Raw genomic sequence first — 26123 nt, forward strand, 5'->3', positions numbered from 1 at the left:
AGACACAAGGGCCATCCTCGTTGAACCCCCAGTCTGTGCTTTCATCTGGCCGAGCTTACCCATACCCCCCCTCACACCCCATCTTCTCGGAACAGCCATTTACACCCACTGCCTCCACTTTTCACCTCCCGCTTCCTTTTCAACCCGTCCTGAACCAAAAGGCCTCCTAGAGGCTCGTGGATCCCGTCCAGGCCTTGTCTTTCTTGATCTTGAGGAGCACTGGGTGCGGCTGGCCAGGTGGCCAGTGGGCTCAGGAGGCCGAGGGCGGCTGGGAGGTGGGGAGGGGAGCGAGTCCTTCAGGATACTCCCACACCAGTCGGCTCCAGGGCAATAGTGGTGAGATATTTGTACAGCTCTTTTTGTTTCCTGACCGAAAGGTCAAATACCAAGCTGCCCGGTGCAAAACCAGTCTCCTGGCAACCGTAGCCAAACCTACCATCTCCTTCCCTGAGAATGTGGGACCGTCACAGCGGATGAGGTGGTGGACCCGGGTGTGGCCATAAAAGGATGGTGTGCTTGGGGAGGTAAAAGGATGGCGTGCTTGGGGAGGTAAAAGGACGGCGTGCTTGGGGAGGTAAAAGGATGGCGTGCTTGGGGAGGTGGGGGTCCCCCGAGCCTGAGCTGGACACGGAATAGGAACAGGAAATTCCCTACCCATGGGCAGAGCCACAGAGTTAGACTGGCATAGGGCATGCTCATAATGAAAACTGAAATCCCAATCCATGCCTTGCACACAGCGGTTATCAATATATGCCTATTCAAGAGACTTGAGTTACAGGGAATAATGAAAACAGCAGTTAACATTTATTAAGTGCTTCCTGTATTTTATGGACTCTGCTAAGTGCTTTACATGAAACATTTTTATTTCTCACAATTTATGAGGCAGGTATTACCAATCCCCTTCTACAAATAAGAAAAACGTGCTTAGAGAAATGGCCCAAGATATCCCAGTGTCAACTGTGGGGCTGGGGGAGGGACGGGGCAGGCTTCCGGGGGGTTGGATTGGTCAGCACCAGGGTCCCCGTGACAGCCTCCGTCCGCTGCACCTTGATCCCTGCTGTGGGAAGCCCACCTCCCCGCTGCCCCCGATACCTGGGGGGGCCAGAGGCCGCTCCTGGTTCAGGATGTCGTAGCTCTTCCAGCTGTACTGGGGCTCCGGGGAGCCCTCCTCTGATTTGCAGGTCAGCTTTATGTTATTTCCAATCACGGTCTCTCCCTCGATGGCACAGACAGGCTTGGAGGGTGGCACTGCAGAGGGGAGGGACCAAGGAGAAGGCCTGCGGCAGGTGGGACTCGACGGCAGCCCTCCCCTCCAAAACACACCCAGATACTGCCTTGTTTGTGCACGGCAGAGAAATTCATAGCTTAGCAGTGAGATGTAAAGCTATAAGACTAATCCACCCCACGATGCCTCCCCAGTGGCCTGTCACCAGCAGTCGCATGCTCAGTGGAAGCGGCATGGACGGCAAGACCTTTGCCAGGCATGGTTTCCAGCGCTTCTTAGTTTTGGGTCGTGGGGTTTTGAAGATCCCCCAGCCTCTCCGTTATCAAGGTGGGGAGACTGAGGCTCAGAGAGGAGGTCTGCTCAAGGGCCCTACCCAGATCTGACTCCTGAACCAGAGCTCTTGCCACCAACCCAGAGACGTGCCCCCTGCCGTTGGTTTGTCTATGCCCTGTTAGGCAAATCCTTCAATTCTTCTGGGCTCCAGTGTTCCCATACGTAAAATGAGGCACACCAAACCTTTTCTGTAAAGGGCCAAAGAGTAAATCTTTAACTTCACGGGCCACAAAGTCTCTGTACTTTCTTCTGTTGCTGCTGCTTCTTTTCAAAAGCATCATTTAGAACTGTAAAAACCATTCTTAGCTCCTACGACTTAGAAAACCATCGGCTTTGGCTGCGGTCTGCCTGCTGGCTTGAGTGATCTCTAAAGCCCTCCAACTCTAGCTTCTTAGGCATGCTCCCTTTGGGCTACGCAGTGTCCTCTTTCCATGCTTTCCTGGTAAAATGCAATTCCCAGGAGGGACAGGGTGAGAGGGGGGACCCTGGACAGCAGCAGGGTCATGGGCTGGGTGGAGAATGAGGACCTCAGGGATGGGAGGGGGCAGAGATGAGGAAAGGAGGTTACGAAAACCAAAGGTGCCCCTTCACTCACATTCATAACCTGATCTCCCAGAGCTCCTAGAAACCTTAGGCCTGTGCCTCTCCTGCCTCACCATTAACTTACCATTTCTTAGAGTTGCTCTGCAAACCTTATTGAACACCTACTGTATGCCCCCGCTGCTGGGCACTGGGTTGCATAGTGAGGGAGTCCTTATGTTCAAGGAATCCAGTGGAGGCAAAGGTCAATTAATGGGGCAATGACGGGGCAGAGAGATGCTGCATGGGGGACATGGCCTACTCACAGCACCAGGTGTGAACAGAAGGAAGCTGGAGAGGAAACGAGATCAGCGGTGCAGGGAGATGCGGGGAAAAGGTGGGCAGTTAGAGAAAGCGGCAAGGCAGCCAGGCAGGAAGCAGAACCTGTGCAAAGCTCGGACGCAGAAAGAAGCATCTGCCTGAGCCTTGGCGTGGTGTGCTTGGGGGTGGGGCGGGGAGGAAATCCCAGCGCTGCGGGTCTGCGGGCCTTCTTTCTTCAGGCGCCCCCTTCCGTGGCTTGATTGCCCCGATAATAGTGCCCCCATTCTACAATCCAGATGCTCAGGGGCACAGCCACTGAACACCGAGGGCGAATTCCAGTCCCCGCCGGGCCCCACCCGGAAGTCGCTGGTGGGAGCTGAGAGTGAGGCCACCACCGGCCCTGCCCAGGACACACCTCTTCCCTCCAGCCCAGCGGCCCACAGAGTTTCCTCTGGAAACAGGCAGGCTGTTGGTGGATGTGACTGACAGCTGCCGCCTTGGCGAGGGCCAGCGGGGTGTGGCGCAAGCACGGGGCACTCCCTAACAGCCACCAGGTGGACAGTCCTAAACCTACGAGGCCCAGAGTTCAACTAGGACTGAAGCAGCCTGGGGAGGAAGGGCCTGCTGCCTGGGGACCCCTAAACAAGCAGCCCTCCTGCCCCTCCTGCTGGCGCAGCAAGCAGGCACCTGGGGTCAGGAGAAGGTGAGCACCACTTCCGAGGAGAGCCCTCCCTGGGGTCTGGCTGATGGGGGAAGCTAGGAAAAGCAAGGCGAACACATCCAAAGACTTGCTTTGCTTTTCCACACATTTGCTAAGGGGAAATAATTATAAGCACATCCTCCAGCGACGGCAGAGGCAGGAGAAGAGGTAACGGCAGACAAGGGACCCACCATACCCAAGGAATCTCCACTTGAGGGAGAAATGTTTCAGGTTCTTGGTCCCCAGGCCCTTAATCTCAGCCTCCAAACTCCCTTGGCACCTCACCTCATCCCAGGCACCCCCTGCCCTCTCTCAGTCCAGATCCCTCCCTAAAGGTCTCTCCCCTCAGCCCTTCTCCCTACCCCCCACCCCCATCAAAACCCGATAGGACCCTGACTCAAATCTAGTTCAAATAGCTCTTCTGCCCACATGGGGGCTGTGAGACATTCGGGGACCCACGTAGTTCTCTGATTCTGGTTGCCTCGTCTTACGTCCCAAGCAGGATGTAGAAGCTGCCTGAGTAATTTTTTAGGGAGGAGCGGTAAAGGGAGACTTGGGTGGGCTGGAAGGCTTCTCCCTGCGCGCCCGGGATGCTGTGCTCCCGTCCGCGGAAGCCAGGGGGCGCCAGAGGCCAGCCGATCCCGCTCCGCGGCGCCGCCGTCCGGCGCCGGGCGGGGAGGACCTGGCGGCTGCCCCGCCGGGACCACGAGGCGCGCTCCGGCGCGGCGGCGGCTGCGGAGCTGCCTCCCGTCTGGAAACTGCCCGCTCACCCGGCTTTACCGTGAGCTCACCCGGCCCGAGTGGGCCGGCCCCGCATAATTAAGGCCCTTCTGCCTAAAATTAGCCCAGCTGCAAAGCCATTTGGAAAGAAAACTGTTATTTAAAAAAAAGATTTCTACTGGATTTTTTAACATTTACTGCAAAATACTCTTTCTTTTGAAGCAAAACGTTTTCGCCAAATCCCATGATCTCAGATTAAATTTGTTCATTCTTCGAGGTGACTAGCTCCTGTCTTAAAACGCCGCTGGTGCTGAGAGCGAGGGGGTGTCGGACTTTCATACGTAAGTGGGGCCCTCCCGCCAGCCCCCTGCCCCCACCCCCCACCACCGAGCAGCCGAAATTCTTCTTGCCAAAAGCAATGGGAGCTGTGTAAGGGATGCCGGAAGGAGGCAGAAGCAGCCCGAGAAAGGCCAGGTGAGGAGAACTGAGGAACTCGCTGGGCGCACGCTGAGTCGAAGGAGAGAGGGGAAGAAGGCCAGAGGAGAAACAAGATAAACAGCTCAGGCCTGGCTTGGTCCTAGCTCTCCTGGGGTGTATTCATGGCCCTTATGCGAATAAAAGTTAAAGCCTATGCACACAAGAAGTTTGTTGCAACCTTATTAAAAACCATGTTTATTTATATCATTATTAACTAGAACAGCTTTAACTGGAAACAGCCAGTCCAGGGATAGGAAGCTCTGCACCCACACGATGGAGGGGTACGTAGCTTAAAGAAGAAAACGTGCTATGACGGCCAGGGAAAAGAGAACAGAACCAACTCCTTAGACTACAAACTCAGTTATGTCCACAGATAAACCGGTAGAGAGGAGCGGGATGAATGCTGGAGACATGTGAAACATAGGAAGGGATTAGAGCATATCAGTGTCTCTCATTTTCACTATGGAGTTTTTGTGTTTTCTTAAAATAATGCTTCTAAAGAGGCACTGGCGCACCAAACGCAGCTATTTGTTTGTCTTTAGATGGACACACTAGAATGGGAAAGCCAAGCTGATTTAGGCTTTTTCAGCCTTCCATGCATGAGAAATCTTGACTACAGAGCCCTCTGCAGAGAGGAAGTCCCTGATTCAGTGGAGCCAGGTGGAAACAAGCCCCACAGCCCACCCCCCACCTTGGAAGCCGGGGTAGCTAAAAGCTGTTAAAATGCCATGAAAGGACAAAGCATAATGGTGACAGCCTTGTCCATGAAACTAGAGGGGGCGGAAACGTTCCTAAAGCTCCAAGACCATCGGGGCTCCCCGTTAAAACCCTGAAACAACACCCACACATTGGCAGGGCGGCTGGGCTTCAGTCTCCCAGATGCCTTCAGCCAGGACCTTCAGCACGGAGGAGCAGTTACAGTCTCAGTTATCAGTGAGTAATGGATTCAAGACTCAGGCATTCTGAGACAAATGGAACACCTGGGGCTGGCACGGCTCTGCCCCTCCAATTTACTGTCACTACGGGTGCAGGAAGGGCAGAAGGTAAGTTAAGGTGGAGGCAAGACAAAACACTGCGCAAGCTTGTATCTTCTATAGAGTGAAATCTAAAAAGTTTGGGAACCAAACTTTTTAAAGCTAAGTAAATCTAAAAGAGTTTGGGGATCATCTTGGGTTGGAGTGATTGTTCTTTGCCAGTGGTGAGGTTATCTGGTGGAACAATGAAGGGTCTTGAATTTAGACAGAACTGTTTTCATTCCAGCTTGGGCAAATTCTAATGGCCATTTAACCTTATGAGCCTCAATGTTTTCTTTCTAGATGCAAGAATTACTACTATCCACTTTTATAGATTTATTGCAAAGATGACATAAGAAAATTTTGGTAAAGCACTTAATGAGATGTGTGGCACATAGTAAACCCTTAGTAAATGGCAATTATTGTGATTATTAAGTTGGCATTATCTGTAAGAACTCTCCGATTAATATAGGCCATCTGCTTGGTTTGTTGCTGCCTCTGCTCTAGGAGAACATAGAAGAATGGTTATGTGGCTACCCGAGATGAACAGAGGGTCGTGAGGGGGATTCCTTGTCCTCCTCTACAACTAGAAAATCAAAACAGCTGCTCATTCAACAGGAGCTCTGGAACTGTATGATTAGAGTGTCCTTGTCCTCAAAGGCCATAAGATAGAATCTGGTATACCACATTCCTAGGACTAAATATTGTTTAAATATCATTCCTTTGCAAATTAATATGTAAATTGAATGGAATTGCGACCAACTTTTTTTTTATCAAGGCAAAGTGATTTTAAAGTTAACAAGGCAGAATATGTAAAAATTGCCAAAATTTTAAAAAAATTTTATAGGTATGTACTTCGTAGTGCCAGATATTAAAACCAACTGTACAAATACTGTATCTCTAACTAAAAAAATAATAAATCTCAACACTGACTATAAACATACTATAATGAAAACCATATGATGTTGGCATAGAAATAATCAAAAGGATAAATGGAACAAAGTAAGGAGTAGAAAAACACGGTCAAGTCAATGTAAGGACTTAATATGCTATAAAGCTGGCATTCCAGTAGAAAAATAATTGTTTCTTAAGTACGGTAAATAATGCTGATGTAATTGATTTATCCATTTGGAAGAAAAAGTCTGACTCCTAGCATCCAATGTACAAAATAAATTCCAGAAGAAAGAAAGGTCTAAAGGTGATAAATAAAACTTTTAGACCTATGAAAAGAAAATTAATTTCATTTTTATAATCCCAAGGGTGGCAGTAAGAGACCTTCTTGGGCAAAACAAGAAATCCACAAAGGAAAACAAGAGATTTGGCTATGTAACAGGATATGGAATAGAACTTTTCCTGCTGTCTCAAAGTTCCTGCTAAAACCTCTGAGTTAAAGATGAGAGCTAGTAAGTGTCCTCAGCACTAACAGGAGGCCTCAGTAAGGCAAATCCTTCAGACTATTAATCAGCCACCCACCTCCAGCCTATTAAGTCTAGAGATTCATTAAGGGGAGATTTCTTTGAAGAGGAGTCTCAGGAATAAAGATCCATGACTGATTCCCTTCCTTCTCTTGGGGAAAGGAAAGAAGGTATTTCCGGCTGGCTAGGTTATGCTGTCCGGTTGTTGGGTCAAGCAAGCTTTGACCTGATGGCTACTGTGAGGCTATTTCGTAGATTTAAATCATTAGTCAGCTTATTGCATCTGTGGCTGAGTACATCCACGATCAACAAAGGAGATTGCCTCCAGCCATGAGAGAAGTCTCATCCAATCACTTGAAGGCCTTAAAGGGAGACCCGATGATTTCAGCAGCCAGAAAGAAGAATTTCTATCTCTACTTCAGCCAGCCAGCTTCTCCTTGGGAATTCATTCAAAACCTTCATCAGGGTTCCCAACTTGCAGCCTGACCTAATAATTCCCTATTCCAGTGGTCACATGAGCCAATTCCTATAATAAATCTGGTAATATTTACAGATATGTATGTGTGTGTGTCCTGTTGGTTCTGTTTCCTTAGAGAACCCCAACTAACACAAACAGGGCAAGGATGTGGGTTCGACTCATGTCATACGGCAGACACTGTGCTGGAGAGCTGCCTGCTGGGCCTCAGGGAGTCCACAGTGGACTGTGGAGAGTGTGGAGAGCAGGAGCAAGTAGCCAGAGCAGCAGCGGCAGGGTGGAAGGGGATGGAGGATGTGAGATTTCAGCCAGAGGGCAAGGCCATGCTACCTGTATCATGAAAGGATGCGAGGTGGAGGTCCCTAAAAACCCACTGATGCACCCCCACAAAAGAGCCAGTAGTGGATGTCTGCTGTGATTAGGATTATGTGATAGCTAAGAAAAAAACACAAATGGCCTAACCAGGTAAACAGGACTTTGCCTTTTCTCTTTTAACCCTCTCTGCCCCTGTCATGACCTTGGAAGGGTAAGAAATTGGTTGGTGTGGGAGAAAGTGGATTAAGGAGAGTGAGGAAACAGACCCATGCCCTCGTTTTTGCTGGTCTCCAAGTTTTAAGGAGTTGGCTTGAGCTAGAAAGAGAGATTAAGCTTAACACCACTGTCTGTGGCAATCTGAAGCTTTTGTGGACCCTCGAGCATCCTGTTCTTAGAGTCAATCCATTCTCGTGCATGTAAACCTATTATAGGGGAAACCTTTGATTAGATGCTGCTAAGGGAGCTTCCTTTGGATTAAATCACTTCAGCAGGGCCTGACACAGGGGGTCTTAATTCTCTTACTGGAGTCCTTTATAAAGGGAGAAATAAAAAGCCACAGACATAGAAAGAAAGCCACAGAGACAGAGAGGAACCCAGAGGCTGAGAAAGAAGGCCCCAGGAGCCAGAAGCTGAAAGTAAAGAAGCCCGGAGGAGAGGGAAGAGACCAGCCAATGCTGCCATAGTGTCCTGCCATGAGCTTGATCACCCACAGCTACAACGCAGAGGAAAGCCTCTCTTGAGGATGCCTTGATTCGGACACTTCCATGGTCTCCAAGCTGTAAGCTTTTAACCTAATAAATTCCCATTGTAAAAGCGAACTCATTTTGGTATATTGCTCCCAGCAGCTGTTAGCAAGCTAAAACACTGCGTATTAGATTAAATTTTTATTTAGAATGGACTGGACTGAACTTTTTTCCTTTATTAGAGAAATTGTAGGTTTACAGAACATTCATGCATAAAATACAGACTGGACTTTTTAATACCTGAAAGTGACTAGAAATTTATCAAGTATTCCTGTTGTATTGTGGTAGGTAGAGAACGTATATCCAGCACAATTTGCTTGAAAGCAGTAAAGGAGGGGAAGAAAACCCAAAAACACAACCTATTTCCTGATTGCTATATGCCACCAAATTTTGCTTATTCAATGAATTGGCTATGATTACTGTAAATTAAATTTTTCTGTATGTCAAAGGACACTATAAATACAAACAGAAGAAAATATATTTGTAATACACACAACAAAGAGTTGATATACTTAATATTAAAAGAGTTCCTAGAAATTAATAAGGAAAACAACTCTGTAGAGAAATAGGAAAAGAATAAGAATAGGCAATTCAAAGAGGAGAAAATCCCATTGGACAAAAATATATGAAAAAATGTGCCGTTTTATTGGTTGGGAAAATGAAAATCAAAACAGCAATATGATAATATTTTCACCTAACAAATACAAAAACTAGAAAAATTGAGAATATTCAGTACTTGTGAGGATACGTGAAAACAGGCATGCTCATATAATCCTTATTGCAGTATAATTTGCTGCAAGCTTTTGGGAAAGTAATTTGACAGTACCTATTAAAATTAAATGACAGGGGAAGCAGCTGTGGCTCAATCAGTTGGGCTCCCATGTACCATATGGGAGGCCCTGGGGTCACATCCCAGGGCCTCCTTGTGAAGGCAAGGCTCGCCCGCACACTGTGGAGAGCTGCTGGCCCAGGTGCCACAGAGTGCCCCCTGGCCTGTGATTGCTGCAGAGTGCCACTCATGCAGGTGACACAACGGAAAGGGAGATGGGCAAAAACACAGAAGAGCACTCAGTGAATGGACACAGAGAGTAGACAGCAAGCAAGCTGCAAGGGGGGAGGAAATAAATAAAAATAAATACACAGAAGAACACACAACGAATGGACATGGAGAGCAGACAGCACGCAAAAAGCCACGGGGCGGGAGGGGGGAGGATAAAAAAATTCAATGACAGCATAGTCTTTGGTCTAGCCATCTTACTTTTAAGAGTCTGTTCAATAGAAATAAAAACAAGGTGACAAAATACAGTATATGTGTGTGTGTTTGTGTGTGTATACATATGTGGAGGTATAATACAGTACTGTTGTACCAAAAATTAGAAACACCCTGAATGTCCATCAGTAGCAGGACATTTTAATAAATCATGGTCCACCCACCCGTGCAATGGAATGTATGCTGTCACTGGGTGAATCTATGTATACTGATTTGGTGAAATGTGCATGAAACATTGTTAAGGAAAAAGCAGGTTGCAGAGTGATCTATATAGGATTCCATTTTTTTGAAGGACAGAAAGGAAGAAACTTTTAAAGTATGTGTGTTTGTGTGTTGAATGCACATAGAGAGAGGGCTGGAAGAACACATACCAATAGCAGGGTCACCATTGGCTACCTTATTGGTGGTAGGGTGGCAAGAGGAAGAGATCATTAGGATCATTGTTTGTTCTTTATACAGTTTTATATTGTTTGACTCACCATAGTGTTTTCTAAAAGCCAGGTAGCTAGCTCCCTTTGCAATAAAAAAAAAAAACTTTTTAAACCCACTAAATAGCATAAAGGGCAAAAGAAAAAAGAATCTCTTAGCCCATTGTTTTGGGCTAAAAGATTGTCACCTCTTAGTGGTTGGAGTTATTTCTTATATTGGGCGTGGAATAAGCACTCACTAAAGTTTTTCCAGAAACTGTGGTGGATTGAATTGTGTACCCTCGTTTGGATAAGTTCCTGGTCATGTCCACATTCAGTGGGTGTGGGCCCATTGTAAGTAAGATCTGTTCAAGATATTTCTTCAGTTAAGGTGCGGCCCAGCTGAATCAGGTTGGGCTTTAATCCATATTACTGGAGTCCTTCCTAATCAGAGTGACAGTCAGGTGGAGAAAGAAGCCATGGGGATCAGGCTGAAGCCAGAAGAGAAAAAAGAAAAAACACTGCCATATGCATTGTTATGTGATGGAAAAGCCAAGGAATAAGCCAAGGCCGCCTATGACAGCCCCAGAACGCAGAACAGAGCGGCGAAGGCTGACCCTCCGGGACTATGCCAAATGGGACTTCTCCTCTGCCTTCAGAAATTGTCTGCGATTTATGCAGAGCTCAGAAGGGACTTCAGTTCCAGTGGGAGGAACTGCCTTGAAATAGACTAGCTGAGTGGAGGAGGAGCCTTAGTTCCTCACCACCTATTGCCACCTCTGACTTTATCTCACTACCGGTCTTGTCCCCTGACCCTATCTGCCCAACCACCCTACACAAGAGACAGACGGAGACGGAGACACTCACCAAGGACCAAGAGGCGGACGCGTGCCTTGGAGATGCCTTCCAGGTCTGACAGCAGCGAGACCGAGCATTCATAGGTGCCATTGTCATCCATGGTGAGCTGGCTGATGGTGATGGAGGCATCTGACTGCTCAGCATTACTTGACACCTTGACACGGTTCTTATACAAATCACCATAGGTGTATTGTTTCTCCTCAAATGTCCAGGTGACCACCTTAACCTAGAGAGAAGAAAAATGCTATTTGGTCTTTACCTATGGCCCTGGCATGTGTTGCACAGTACTTCCAGCCTGTCCTGGTCACCTCACCCACCATTCCCAGAGCCCAGATGGGCACTAATACACCCACCCCTCAGAATACAAGCAGCCTGAACACTCACTACCCATTGGGGGAGGTCTTCTAATATGTGTGTATTGTGTGTGTGTGTGTGTGTGTGTGTATATACATACATACATATATATATATATATATATATATATTTTTTTTTTTTTTTTTCCCCCCAGTGAAAATATTGAAAGACTGGGCCAGGTATACAGTTGATAAAACAGGAGCATTTGTGGATAAATGGGGATGTCTCAGATCCCAATACTCGCCTCTTGAGCCCTGTGGCATCTCTCTCACCACAGCCCATTGTCTAGTCTCACTCAGTCAACCAATATTTATTGAGTATCTGTTGTGTACCAGACATTGTGCTGGGGAGCCACCCTTAGCTTTTGAGCCCACTTTATTTTCTTCACTCTTGCCTTTGAAATGTATTATTCATTGGTATATGGCTTATTAAACAGTATATGGTAGTGCTTAAGGTCACAGACTTTTGAGCCAGACTGCCTCAATTCAAATCCCAATTCTGCCAGTTACTAGTTGTTTGATCTTGAGCAAAATGCTTGGCCTCTCTGTGACCTCTCTTCGACTCTATTTCCTCTTCTACAAAAATGGAGTGGGGGATCCACCAGTCAAATGAAATAGCTTTAGTATCCACCTTGTCACACAGGGAGGTGCCTGCCATAGACCTGAGTCCTTAGATCTGCCTTGCCAAATACCAGCTTTGATGGTGAAAGAAGGTGTCTTTCCGTTTCTACAAGCTAAATGCACAGCAGTTTCTGTCTTTAGGTTTCATTCTGGGGATTCTGGGACCAACAGGACATGTGCTGTGGCCCTTGGGCAGCAAACACTAGGGCCCATCAGGCAGAGGCTTACTTTCCTTGTCAGTCCTGTTGCCCTGGGACTTGGGTGCTCTGAGGCCACTCCTTCTTTCCCATGAGAGAAGAAGCTAAAAGGCTTTCAATCCGAGTGGTCTGGGACCTAATGTTTATCTTGGCCAGATATATTTGCATTTAAAAAGTAGGACTCACTTTCATAAACTTATGAATAGGTGCTCCATTTTCCTTGTGATTAAAGAAATGTGAATTTGATAAACAATGAGATTCCATTTTTCATTTATCAAATTGGCAAATATCAAACAATTTGAGAATACTCTGTTTTGGCATGGGTTGGAGAATTAGATGCTCTCACTACTGTTGGCAAGAGTATAGATTAGTGTGACATCTACATGAGCGCAGTTTGACATTATTTATCAAAATGTTAAATGTACCCTTTCACCCAGTAATTCAAATAATTTATCCTATGGATATTCATATATATATGCAAAGACACACATATAATGATATTTATTGCAGCATTATAAATGTCCACCAATAGTATATATAGTACATTCATAAAATGGAATGCTCTATGAAGCTGTTAACAAAAGAGAAATATGATAGATATAAATTTACTGATACAGAGAAAGAGGTCCAAGATATATTAAGAGAGCAAAAGCCAAGTGCAGAACAAATGTGTATGTGTAAACAGACATTCATATATGTAAATGTGTGTATATAAAAATATATACTTTGTATATGCCCGAGCACCTATGGAAGGCTGCTAAGAGTGGCCGCCTTTGATGAGGAGATTAGGGACTTCAAGTCCAGAGTGTGAGATTGACATCTTTCCACTCTGTATGCTTTTGTACTGTATGAATCTTTTGCTTTGTGCATGGATTATTTAAACACACACTTACCATATGGACAAGGCTGTAGGGAAAGAGGCACATTCGTACATTACTTGTGGGAGCACAAAAATATTTCCGTATGGAAGGCAACTTGGTAATCTCTATACAAATTATAAAAGCATTTACTCTTTGTGGGAACAAATCAGGTATAAATGCACACACACAAGATGACATGCACAGGCTTATTCTTGGCAGTAAGAAAAGATCGGAAATAAGCAAGTGTCCATAATTAGAGGACTGATTAAATAACAAAAGAGCATCCACACAATAGAATCCAATGCAGCTCCAGAAAGAACGGCGAAACTCTCTGTTTACTGATAAGGAGAGCTCTCCAGGACCTACAATACATGAAAAACACAAGGGGCAGAAAAGGCCTAGAATGTACCGCTTTTTTATGCAAAAAGAGGAGGAAATAGTAATACAAAAATATAATACTGCAGTATAATTTTTTTTAAAACATGACTGTTCTTTGTCTTCAGTTCTCAGGAAAGCAGTTCTCCGAATCTTTGGAATTTCCCATGATAGGAGTGTCCTCTGTTCTTCATGGTGGACCCAGGACCTGCCTGATAGCTCAGTGTGCTGATGAGATGACAGGGAGGGGCCAGCCACACCTGCAGTCTTAGGGCGGGGGGCTGGCCCCACCTGAAAGACCAAGCAGGTGATTGGGGATGGGGCTTTGGGTTATATCAACCCCACCTCCCAGACCTTAGGGAGTGGAGAGGGACGGCAGATTCTGCTCAACCTCATGGGCATTGATTCCATCAATCATGCCTATGTAATAAGACCCCATTTAAACCCAGGACATTGGAAGCCACAGTGAGCTTCCATGATTGATGATTGAGAATATACATGGCTGCTGTGCCAGGAGGGTGCCGCATTCTGACTCCACCAGGAGAGGACACAAAAGCTTGCATTTGAGACCCTCCCAGGACTCACCCTACGCAGCTCTTCTTTCAGCTTCTTTTTTAAAAAGATTTATTTATTTCTCTCCCCTTCCCTCCCTCCCCCCGCCCCGGTTGTCTGCTCTCTGTGTCCATTTGCTATGTGCTCTTCTTTTTGTCCGCTTCTGTTGTTGTCAGCAGCACGGGAATCCATGTTTCTCTTTGTTGCATCATCTTGCCGGGCCAGCCCTCTGCATGCGCGGCACTATTCCTGGGCAGGCTGAAATTTCTTTCGCTCTGGGCGGCTCTCCTTATGGGGTGCACTCCCTGCGCGTGGGGCTCCCCTACACAGGGGACACCCCTGGGTGGTGCGGCACTCCCTGCACACATCAGCACTGCTCGTGGGCTAGCTCCACAAGGGCCAAGGAGGCCCGGGGTATGAACCGTGGACCTCCCATGTGGTAGACGGACATCGCATCCACTGGGCCAAGTCCACTTGCCATCTTTCAGCTTCTCTTTATTTGTATCCTTTTGCTATAATAAAAAGTCGTAAGTATAGTGCTTTCAATGAGTTCTGTGAGTCTTTCTAATGAATTATTGGACCTAAAGAGGGTGGTGGGAGCACCCAAACTTGTAGCCAGTTGGTCAAATGTACAGGTGGGCTGGGCCCCTGAACTTGGGACTGGTGTGTGAAGGTCAATCTTGTTAGAGAATTGTGCCCTCACCCTGTGGGGTCTAGCCTGACACCAGGTAGAATCAATTGATTTGGTTGAGTTCCTGCAGCACTTGCAGGTGGTGCCAGAAGCTGTTGTGGAATTTGCTGTTGAAGTTTCTGATAACCTTCTCAAACATGTATATATATATATATAATACATATGTATATATATTCACATTTCTTGAATTTGCGTAAAGAATCACTGGAAGGATACATATGCACACACAAATAATAAAATTGGTTACTTTAGCCAAGAATGATATTCAAAACATTTAACTTCTGTAGCAGAGATATCAACCAATCAGAATAGGCACTGGCCGAAAGCAACCAGAACCAGTGGAATACAAGCTTGCCTGTGGCGGTGGGGGTGGGAAGGTATGGGGCAGGTGGAGGGAGGGAGAGGAGGGAAAACAGGGCGGAGGGACAGGAAGGTCAGGTATAGGAGGAAACTTGCCAATGTATACCTTTCATGAGGCTTAATATTTGAATCATGGGATTATATTTTCTATTCAAAAGTAGAATTTGAAAATAAAACAAAATCTCCTCTGCTCCCCTCTAAAAGAACCCAAATTGGAAAAAACATTACTCTATAAAATAAAATTTGGCCCCAGGGAAGAGGGCTGCATTAATCAAAAGGAATAATGGACTCAGATGGTACCACTTAGGATGTTTGAGACCAGCCAACTGGAAGATATTTTAGGGCAGGTGACTTTCTCAAAATAAAGATGGCATAACCCGGCCTTCCCTGGGTCCAGTGTTCACTGTTCTCTTCCCACCCACCCCAGCTAACACTTACAGGATTTATTCCACCTAACACTTATTGAAAGTTTTTGCACTTTGCCTTCCAAGAAGTGTTAATGGTTCCCAAGGTGCCCCTCATTGGACTTAGCCGAACTTGGCCCCAATCTTTAAGATCCTTACCGTATGACTCAGTAGAAGCTTGTCCCACTGGATGAGTCCCCTCCGATTAGTGTTAGAAGTGTGGTAGGTGCATGGAAGCGTGACATTCTCTCCCCGGGCAGCTCGAAAGGCATCCTGCGGTGCTTCCACAATGATGGCTCCGACGCTCACCCAGACTGGAAAGAAAGCAGGATGTGGAGAAGTAAACAACATGGGTGTACCAACTCATCGTGCCACTCAGAACTTCCGAGGCAATGTCTAGGGATGCGCTTGCTCCTGCTGCCATGGCTAGACCTGCTAGGACGGCGACCTCGGCTGTGGCACCAGCTGCTCCACTCCGAGGCTGGGCTGAAGACAAGCCTGTACACCTTGGTCCCTGTACTCCTTCCTGAGCATCACAGAGGAGTCATAGATACTGTGAAGTGGCTAAGAGTCTGGCTTTGAACCATAGCCTCACCTCTTACCAGCTGGGTAAACTTTTCTCAGCCTCAGTTTCCTCATCCATAAAATTGGAACACTAATAGTTAGCCCCCAGAGCTTTGAGAGAATTAAATGAGATAATATGTGTAAAGGGCTTGTTTAGTGACTGGCACACAGAAAGCTCCCAATCAATATTATCTGCCATCTTTATTCCTGATAGTTTATTCATTTGTGTAACAAGTATTTGAACTCTTACTATGTGATAAGATGTTTTAGGAATAAGATTAAGCCAAGGTAAAGAGATAGAGGGTAAGGGAGTGGAAGTAGCTCAAGGGGTTGAGCCCCTGCTTCCCATGTACTAGGTCCCATGTTCAGTCCCTGCTACTTCCTAAACAACAACAACAACAAAAAACAGTTCTCATTGGGGAGCAGATGTAGCTCAGGAGTTGAGCACCTACTTCCCACATGCGAAGTTCTGGGTTCAATCCCTGCTACCTCCTTTAAAAAAAAGTCATCTGGCTGAAGTGAGGTGGATAGACAGGAAGTGGATGCAGAAGAGAGGGTAAGCAGGAGACTGTGCAAGAGGCTCTTTCAATAGCTAACGGTGGCTTGAAAGTGTCCAATTTGGAATGTATTTAGAAAGTAGAGCCAAAGGGATTTGGCTACAGATTAAATTTGGCATGTTAGAGAAAAAGAGGAATCAAGCATGAATACAAGGATTTGGCTCGAGCAACTGGAAGGATAGAATTTTCATTTGCTGAGATGACAAAGGCTGAGGATGAGCAGGTTTCAGGGGGAGCTCTGGAGTTTGTGGACTTAGGCAGTCTGAGCTCCAGGTGGAGGTGAAGGACAGGTATGTCCACAGGGAGGTCTGGGCTGGACATCCGTCTTTGGGAGTCATGAGCTTGAGATGGCTTTTAAGGTCTGGGGATGGAGTGGATCCTCAGGGAGGTGCAGCTGGACAGGGAAGGTGCCTGGGGACTGAGCCCCGGGGGCAGGCCAGTGCTTAGAGGTGGGGAAGACTAGGAGGAAGCGGGAGGGAGACTGGGAAAGGGAGAGAACCAGAGGAAGTGCTTCCCGGAGGCGGAGTGAGAAAGAGCTTTCGTGAAGGCAGAGGGGGTCAGCTACTCTAATGCTGCTAATCTGCCGGACCAGCGAGCTAAGGATGAAGAGATGACCCCTGGATGCGGTCACATAGACGTGATGATGGCCATGAGCAGAGGCGGTGGAGTGGTGGGGAGGAGGCCATACTGGAGGGGGCTCAAGGGCAAATGGGATGCAAGAGGAGTGAGAGCAGGGATGGCAGTAGCTGAAGGAGGCAGTAGGGTTGAGAGGGATTTGTGTTGTGTTTAAAACACGTGTTTGACAATTTGAAAAATATTTTTGACATTGTGTTTGATGATGAGAATGGACAAAGGGGGGATGGGGACAGGAGTGAATTCCTTTAGGGGAGTGGGCTGTGGCCCACCAGGGGAGGGCAGGTCTTAGAGAGAACCCAGGGCCACACACCCAGCACAACAGGGTGGGGCTGATGATGCAGGTGGGCTGGGAGGTTTGATGGTGGGAATGTCAACAAGTTCCTTCTGAGTGCTTCCATTATGAGCATAAAGAAACATAAAGAAGAATGTCCTGCTGAAGACTCCACTAGCCAAAGTTTCAGCTGGATTAACAAACTTCTCTTAAAGCACAAAATAGCTCCACGGGAGTCATTAAAGCTCTTGAGGTGTTCACACTTTAGTATAAAACACTTTATTAAAAGTACTTTATCGGAAAAGGATGTGGCTCAAGAAGTTGGGCTCCTGTCTACCGTGTGGGAGATCCAGGTTTCGATGCCCAGGGCCTCCTGGTCAAGGCCAGATGGCCCAAGTGGTGAGACGGCCCACGCAGAGTTCTGGCCCATGTGGGAGTTCCACTCTGCGCAGGAGTGCTGGCCAACGTGGAGAGCTGGGGCAGCAAGATGACACAACAAAAAGAGACACAGAGGAGAGACAATAAGAGACGCAGCAGATCAGGGAGCTGAGGTGGCACAAAAGAATGACCGCCTCTCTCCCACTCTGGTAGGTCCCAGGATTGGTTTCCGGAGCAGCCTAATGAGAATACAAGCAGACACAGAAGAACACACAGCGAATGGATACAGAAAGCAGACATTGGGGTGGGGGTGGGGGATAAATAAATAAATCTTTAAAAAAAAAAGTACTTCATAGAGTCAAAATCAGCCACTCTTCCAGAATAGTCATTGTGTATGCTCTGTGGGGCAATGTGGGCATCTGTGTATGGCTTGGAGAGGAGGAAGTTGTTAACATTGACTTCCCCTTCTCTTGTATTTGCATAGATTTTCATGGTGACACCAGTGCCAGGGGCCACTGGAAATTGGTTCAAAGGCTGGCTTCCAGAACTGTCCAGACCTGCTCCAGAGGTGCCTCCCGTAAGGCCAAGGTTTATCAAGTGACCTTCAATATTGTCAGTGGTCTTTCCACCTCCCTCATCTGTCAGGAACCACATTCACTAAACCTACAAGTTACTCTATGTCTAAGGTTTGCGTACTGTAACAGGGCCCTCTCAAGCCATCTTCCCAGCTCCCTGCCATAGCCCTCTGGCCCTGTTTGGAGAGCCCGTCTATATGTCATTCCCAATAGTCCTGATGGTAGTCACGACAGCTGCCACTACCTTAGCCTTCCCTCTCTATCTTGCCTGGACCAGCACAATTCCCTGGAACCTGGCCTCTCCATAGCTCATGTACTCCAAGCGCCTTCTTGTCTAACACTCCAGAAGCTGCCCACTAAGGAAATGCTGCCTCTGGCTGAAGCCGGCTGGCCTGTGCACTGTCGGTCCCCCACACGGCCGCACAATCTATCTGATGGTACTACTCCTCACTATGAAATCAAAAAGAACCAACACACCAAGTCATTCCTTTAGACAATGGAGTGTCTAGTTACTTGCTCACAGTAGTAAAGGAATGTTGAGTCAATGGTCAAAGGAAGGAAAACAAGACTTCTTAATGTCAGTTTTTCTCAATTAGTTCCATGTTACATTAATTATAACTTGATGGTATTGGTACCGTATTCTCCTTAATGGTAGGCATTTTTATTATTCCTATTTTATAGGTAAAGAAATTGAGGTTTAGTGAAGTTAAGCAGTTTTCTCTGTCTAGATACAAGAGCTAGAAAATGGCAGAATGGACTGAAAGTCACAACTTCTAGCTGGAACGTCTGTCAGATCCAGGAGGCCCCAGAGAGGCAAGGATGCCATTGCGTTACTATTTGCTGGGGGTGTGTGGGATGTGGGGGGCACAGGCAGGGAGGAGGTGTCCTGGCTGCCAACAAAATCCATTTCCTATCTTGCTACTTGGAGCAAATCACTGTCCTACCCCACTCCATCCCCTACAGAAACTCTTACATACTTTCTTTAGCCAGACAAGTTTTTAATATGCACCTACTGTATAGAGCCACCTCGGTGCTCTGTTCTGAGACATTAAGACATACCCATAAACTCACACCCTGGCAGAATTTATGGACACAGACTGGACTCGTGCACACAGTTAAGTCCTCTTAACCCAACACGCAGGAGAGAAATCAATGTGAACTTTACGTAGAAGAACTAGAGCTAGTAAGCACTGCTTAAAAGCAACACCTTTACTCTTGCCAGCACCTCTGCCCCAGGACATGGGTTGGCTTGGTTGGATGCTGGTCTCTGAATATCACCTTCCCCAGAGGGCTCTGTTATCCAATCAACCACCCTCAGCACCTGTTCTTTTCCTCTCCCAACTCTCCCTTTCCTCTGATTCAGAAATGGTCCTTTGCTATTTTCATTCCCATATCTCTTCCATTCCAGGCTTATTGTACTACTTCCCCATGGCCATTTCAGGAAGCAGCACAGCATCGAGTTTAACTGCACAGGCTCTGGAGTCAGAACGCCTTGGCTGGAATTCCTGTTCCTTTATTTACTAAATGTTTAGCCTTGAGCAATTTACTTACAGCCTCTGTGCCACAGATTCCTCAGTTGAAAATGGGTTGTGTGGGGATTCAATGACATGAAATGTATCATCTGTTTAGAATAAAAATTGCTCCATATATAATAGGATGTATTTTTCCTATTGAACTACTTCTACTCTTGTTCAGTAGTCTGTTGTTGAGACACACCCTTGGTAGAAGTTTATCACAAGGGACAATCACCCACCATCACGTTACGTTGGGTGAGCTGCCTAAAAGGAATAATAATTGCTAATGATTGTAATTAAAGAATGGATCAATTTTAGAGATCCTTATAATGATGAGTTAAAATCATCTGATGTTAATAGATTTATGAGGGAAAAGTTGAAATGAGTGGATGAGAAAGATCTCAGGCAGAAAAAAACTTGTACAAATATAGAGGACCGTGTATGTTATGTATGTAAATCCTAAGAAGGATTTAAAAGGCTGATCTCATGCCCTGAGGTACCCTTACATTTTTTGTGATCTTAAATGAGAATTTAGTCTGCGTCTAAGAATTCCATGCCAAGAGTCATCACTGGGAATCATGTATAGCCACCATAAATCCTTCTTGGTAACTCAGTCAACATCCTCTTGTTCTGACCTTACTGGTGACAGAGACATCTGGCCTGACTTTCTAATAATTTCCCGTTATGTACTCTGATGCTTCTGATGTTGGTAAACACCGCTTTCTCACCCCTGTCTGGCTCCTTTCCCCTCCTTCTAGGCTTTAGATTTATTAGGACTGTGGCCCTTGTTTTCCCTTCTCAGGGATCTATGTGTTCCCATTCAGTGAATGAGACAAAAGCTCCAGGTGGAGCTCTAATCAATAATTAGAAAACTGGGACATGAAGTTCATTTCTAGAGCCTTCCAACCACCTCCCTTTCTCCTTTGTATTGGTCAACTCAGGGTGTCATCTTTCTAGTTGCCCAGAACCTAACCTTCTCTCAAGAGCTGTAGGTCTCCCAGCCTGTTGCTTGCTTTGCGCTGTGCCCCTCATGTGCTCCAGAAGTATTCTTTCTTCCCTCCTCACTCCCCTACTCTTCTTTCTTCTCAAGGCTGAGCTCTCAGCACCTACTTTGAAAGAAAAGCATTCATCTGATAGGCTAATTCACCCTAAGGTGTTAATAACTAATAATTGATTGTGGTGTTAACCTTCCCAGGGTTATACAAGTTGGAAGAGCAAGTGTTTTGACGTGCGAAGAAGGAATTAGAATAACTCCTGACACCATAGAGTCTGCTAAAGAAGACAATATCATAATCTCTATACAACATGCATGTTGTCCTAGAGAAAATGTCCTAGAGAAAATGTCCCAACTCTTCCAAAAAAGACTGATTACTCTGTCCTTTGTACCACCCACTATCCCATGAGGAACTGCCTCCTAGTCCTTCTCTCATGAAACTCTATTACATAAAATGGCAGAGGGGCCAAGTCCAGACTCTGGAGCCAAACTTTCCATTCTTCCTTTTACTAGCTGTATAACCTTGAGCAACTTAATTAATGTCTCTGTGCCTCAGTTTCTTCAACTGTAAAATGGGGATAAGAATATTATCTAACTCAAGGTTGTTTTAAGGGTTGAATGACAATGCATTTAAACGTATACAACAGTCCCCAGCCAGAACTATAGAAACCTTCTATATTGCTGTGTCTTTCTCCCCTGCTATGCTGTGTTTTCTTTGTCTTCATATCTCCAGGACTCTGCAAAGAACCCAACACCTAGGAGGTACTCGAGTAATACCTCTTTGATGGAGTGAATGAATGAGTTACAGAGAATTTAAGTTTAAAGGATGGGTGGATTTATAGCCAGGTGGAAGGACCTACCACACGGACTGTTAGAAATGGCTGAAAAATCAAATAAAGGAGCAAAGGAGCACCAGAGAGGGAAGGCCAAGCCTGCAAGATGCCCCAGATGGAAACAGGAGGTTATTTAACCTCCCTGAGGGGGTGGGGGCATGTGGAGACCCAGTTTGAGGTCTGGATGATTGCTTGTAAATAATTAAGGTTTGTTAAGACGATAATAAACTGTCTCTTGAGAGCCAAAAGGAAAGCAATACATTCAAGGAAGATAATGAAATGCTTGATGGAACCGGCTGCTTGAGGTAGACATTGCACATTATGGGAACCCTTGGGAAACTGGCAGTAATGCTTCCACTTAGGAAAATCCATTTGCTGGGAGAAACCACATTCTTAGGGAGGAGGTGCTGGAAGCCAGAAGGGCCCAACCTGCCTCAGGGCTAGAGAACATGCTCTTGTGTTGAGAAAGTGCTGGTCTCTAAGGAGAGCAAGGCAATTCACAAAGACAAGTCCATTTGTCCCGCCTCCTGAGGTGGGAATAGATCAGAGGTGCTGGGTCCCAAATTGACAGCTGGGGAGGAGGCATGCAGAAGCATGTAGAACTCAATGAATGTTTGTTGGGTTGTTTGTTCCACAACATAGCTCATTAGAAATCTATAGGGAAGCAGACTGGTTCAACCGGTAGAGCGTCTGCCTACCATATGGAGGGTCCAGGGTTCGATACCCAGGGCCTCCTGACCCGTGTGGTAAGCTGGCCCATGAGCAGTGCTGACACACGCAAGGGGTGCCCTGACATGCAGGGGTGCCCCTCATGCAAGGAGTGAGCCCCGCCAGGAGAGCCACCCTGAGTGAAAAAAGCGCAGCCCAACCAGGAGCGGCGCCGCACACACGGAGAGCTGATGCAGCAAGATGACGCAACAAAAAAGAGATGCAGTTTCCCGGTGCCGCCTGATAATGCAAGCAGAAGCTGAAGAATATGCAGCGAATGGACAGAGAGAGCAGACAATGGGGAGGAAGGGGAGAGAAAAAAAAAAAGAAATCTATAGATTTGGATCAATTCAATACATTTTGCCTGGAGCCTGGTAAAGACCTTCCTTAGTGTGAGGTGGGGAACTTCTCAGAGGTGTGTTTATGCCCTGCCTTCTCCAGGAGCCCACCCTGACCCCCAGCCCTGGCTGCTCACTCGCTTTTCTGAACCACCTCAGGCAGCGTTCACACCAGCACACTTAATTCTTATGTTGGTGTTGGTCTACGCGTACAGGCCGCTCTCCTCACCAGATGGCATGCTCCTGAGAACAGGATCTGTGTCTCAGACTTCTCTTGTCACCACCACTTGCCCCATCCCTGGCCCCATGGTGTCCCTGCAGAGCTGGATGTTGACTGAATGGTTAGGGGCATAGTCCCGCCTGCCCAGGAAGAATATGGGGGTCCCCGCCAGCCAGCGTCCTTCCTAATGGAGCTTAAGTTAATGCTAAGACAGAGAGTTGAAGAGGGGTGGTTACAACCTGAGCTGGCGCCTGAGGGATTCAACACACTATGTTGAACATGTATACACAAAGGAATAAAGCAGGATGAAAAATTGTATTTATAGCAGCATACCAATTCCATATAAATAATTACACACAGAGAACAAGTAAATTCTAGAAGAAACTATATCAAAATTAATAATTAATATGTTAATAAAGGTTATCTCAGGATTCTGGCATCTTAGGGTGATATAGGGTTTCTCTTATGTATACTTTCATCTTGCAAATGTTCTACAACAAACACACAGTACCTTGTAACTGTAAAGCTGTGTTACAGGTTCATAAGGCTGAATGGGGAGTAAGGACATAGAGACAGTGACAGCAGCCTAAGTTTTCAAGGAGCTTGCCTAACCTAGAAAGCTGAAGCCAGAGGGGCACAGAAGATCTTGAGCAGGTTTCTTTTTTCCTTTCTGGGATTGAAGATGGTAGAGGCTCAAGTGGGCTTGTATAGAGAAAGAGCTTCTAGAAAGGAAGAAACTGAAAATAGAGGGTAGAGGGGCCTCCTGATAGGGCAAGGGCTAGGCTTGCTCGTAGCAAGGGCTGTCTGCTCCCCTGCGTGCAGGTGGAGATAAGCTGGTGGGCAAGGGTGGGGCAGCAAGCCCTAGAATGCAGCACAGACGCCCTGCCCCCACACATTTTATGCTCCCCTCCCAGTGAACTTTGTGACGGTCCTAACTGCAGCGTCTGTCACACATAAAACCCATACACGGGGTTTATGGCATCCTGACTCACCAGGACAGATATTGAGGAAGCAGCCCAAAGGTCCCTGGGGAGCAGAAGAGACAAGTTCTCTCAGGAAGGAGGTGAGTTCCAAGTGTGACGGTTAGTGACCTGAGCAGAGAGGGCTGCTCCAACATGATCCAGAAGCAGAGAGGAGATGGGGATAAAGCTGAGTGCTGCCAGCATGGGGGGTGGGGTTTGAGGAGCAAATAAACTTCATCTTCAAGTCAAATATGTTCCCCACCAGCTGTCCCAATTCTGAAATTCCCACCACTAGTAAATCCTCTGAGTCAAGACACTGATCTGCTCAAATGCAAGTGATATCTGGGAAGGAGAGAAGATAGACAGAGTCACTGCAAAACAAAGCCATTTCCCCCAGTAGTACCTCTTATCCCTCCAACCCTGGAAAAGGGACTCAGGACAGTTGGGTTTTGACAGAAGAAAGTGATATTAAGAAAGGTGGACCCTGTTAGGACTGGGCTTGGAGAGAAGCAGGGGCAGCCTGGAGGGAGAGGGAAGAGAAGAAAGGCAGGATGGGAGAACTGGAAGGGAAACCAGCTCCTTCACAATTCTGTCAGGGAGCCTTGCTGCCTAGTGAGGTTCAAAGGTGCTGCAGAAAGGGACCCATTCGGTAACATCCATCCAACAGACTGCCATACCCTGGGGATAAAATGGCCAAGACACGGACATAGCTCCTCCCTCGTGCTTTTCCTTCCACTGGGTGTGTCAGACTGTAATAAAAACCACAGAAATAAGCGTAAAACCACCATGGCAGCCAGTGGTGCATGTTTGAAGAGAGGATGTAACAGGGGCCTCACCTAGACTTGGGGTGAGGAGAGGCCGTCCTAGGGATGGGCCTTTGGAGCCGAGATTTGAGGCTGAGCCCAAGTGAACCATGAGCAAATGGGAGAAGAGGTGGGATGGGAAGAGCATTGTGCAGAGGTCATGAGGTGGGAGGGCTGGAGCCGGTTCCACAAACTAAAACAAGCCCAGCATATAGCAATGGCACCAAGGGGGTGGCTTGAGGGTCCATAACTCTCCCCCTATGATGTCCTTTTCATTCCACTATCACTGCAAATACAGTGGGATCTCAGTATTCATCATTAAGTGGTTCCAGGATGCATAAGAAGTACCAAAAATGAAGAGTACCAAACAAATTTTTTTCATAAGGAATAATGTAAATAAATTTAATGCATTCCCAAACCAAAGACAATGCACATTTTTAAGGCAATAAGTAAAAAGATAGAGTTGTATATCATTACTTTACATGAGAAATAAACATAAAAATTAAGTACTTAGATTAAATAAAATAAAAACTTCACTTTGCCTGCACTGAGCTGAGTCCCTGGCCTAATGGGGTGGTGGGAGGAGAGTGGTGAGGAGGAAAGGCTACATGGCGTGCTGCTTGGAAGGAGAGTTCCCTCCAATAGCACACTGGGCACTTGCTCTTCAGGTGTTCTTTCTCTTTTCTGCCTTTTTCCAACTTGCATCACAGGCTCTGGCACATTCTTTGTCACCTTCACTAAAAAGTTATCCAAAGAGAACTGCTTCTGTCTTCTTTTCAGAATTCTTCAAAAATGTGAAATTGTTTGGTCATTCAATAAATTCCCATTTCTGTTTGTCAGAGCTTTGTACGGATGGTACTTCTCCACAAAGTTTTGAACTTCTGTGCACTTTGCACACATTTCTTTTATCAAGGAACTGGGGACACCTCCTTTATCTCCTCTTCAACTGAAAACTCTAGTCTCATCACAGTTAAAAACTTGGTGGGGAATAAAACCTTCAGCCTCTACATAGTCTTGAAATTCCCTGACAGGATATTTTCATAGTGGTTACAATTAAAAACAACAACTGAGGGAGGGCTGAGTTCCTAGACAGGGGAGCTCTATCACAGTCCCTAAAGGAACAGCAACAATCCCCCAAGTGCAACGGCAAAGACCAAAAAAGAAGGAAGGTCCAACAATGAGCCCTTGATACTAATGACTATGCTTGTGAGCCTGTGCACCTGAAATAAGAACAAGGCCTAGAGCTGCAGGGTGCCTTAGAGTTACCTCCTGAGAGCCTCTGTGTTGCTCAAATGTGGCCAGTCTCAAAGCCAAACTCAGCATGTAAATGTGTTGCCTTCCCCACAGCATGGGACATGTCTCCTGGGGATGAGCCTCCCTGGTGCCAAGGGATTACTACCAAGTACCAGCTGATGATGTAACTAGAAAATGATCTTGAATAAAAGGGTCAACTCGGACCAGCAGAATGTCTCAGTCTACATATAATACCAGGAGTTAAAAATTCTTTTTGACCTGAAGAAAAGGGGGAAATTGAAAGGGCAAATGAGTTTATATGGCTATGAGTCT

The 26123-nt window shown here is 46.5% G+C and overlaps 1 protein-coding gene across 1 annotated transcript in view; it reads right to left on the minus strand.

Annotated features, from left to right (window-relative positions):
• GPA33 (glycoprotein A33) overlaps window positions 1-26123 on the minus strand; it is a 45024-nt gene that overhangs the window by 7841 nt on the left and 11060 nt on the right. The window contains exons 2-4 of the mRNA XM_004464719.4: window positions 15364-15518; window positions 10801-11017; window positions 1093-1248 (exon numbers count right to left, since the gene is read on the minus strand). Of these exons, the coding sequence (XP_004464776.1) occupies window positions 1093-1248; window positions 10801-11017; window positions 15364-15518 (528 nt within the window). The remainder of the gene's footprint in view (window positions 1-1092; window positions 1249-10800; window positions 11018-15363; window positions 15519-26123) is intronic.

Source organism: Dasypus novemcinctus, chromosome 13 (assembly GCF_030445035.2).
Source record: "Dasypus novemcinctus isolate mDasNov1 chromosome 13, mDasNov1.1.hap2, whole genome shotgun sequence".
In the NCBI taxonomy this organism is placed as follows: domain Eukaryota; kingdom Metazoa; phylum Chordata; class Mammalia; order Cingulata; family Dasypodidae; genus Dasypus; species Dasypus novemcinctus.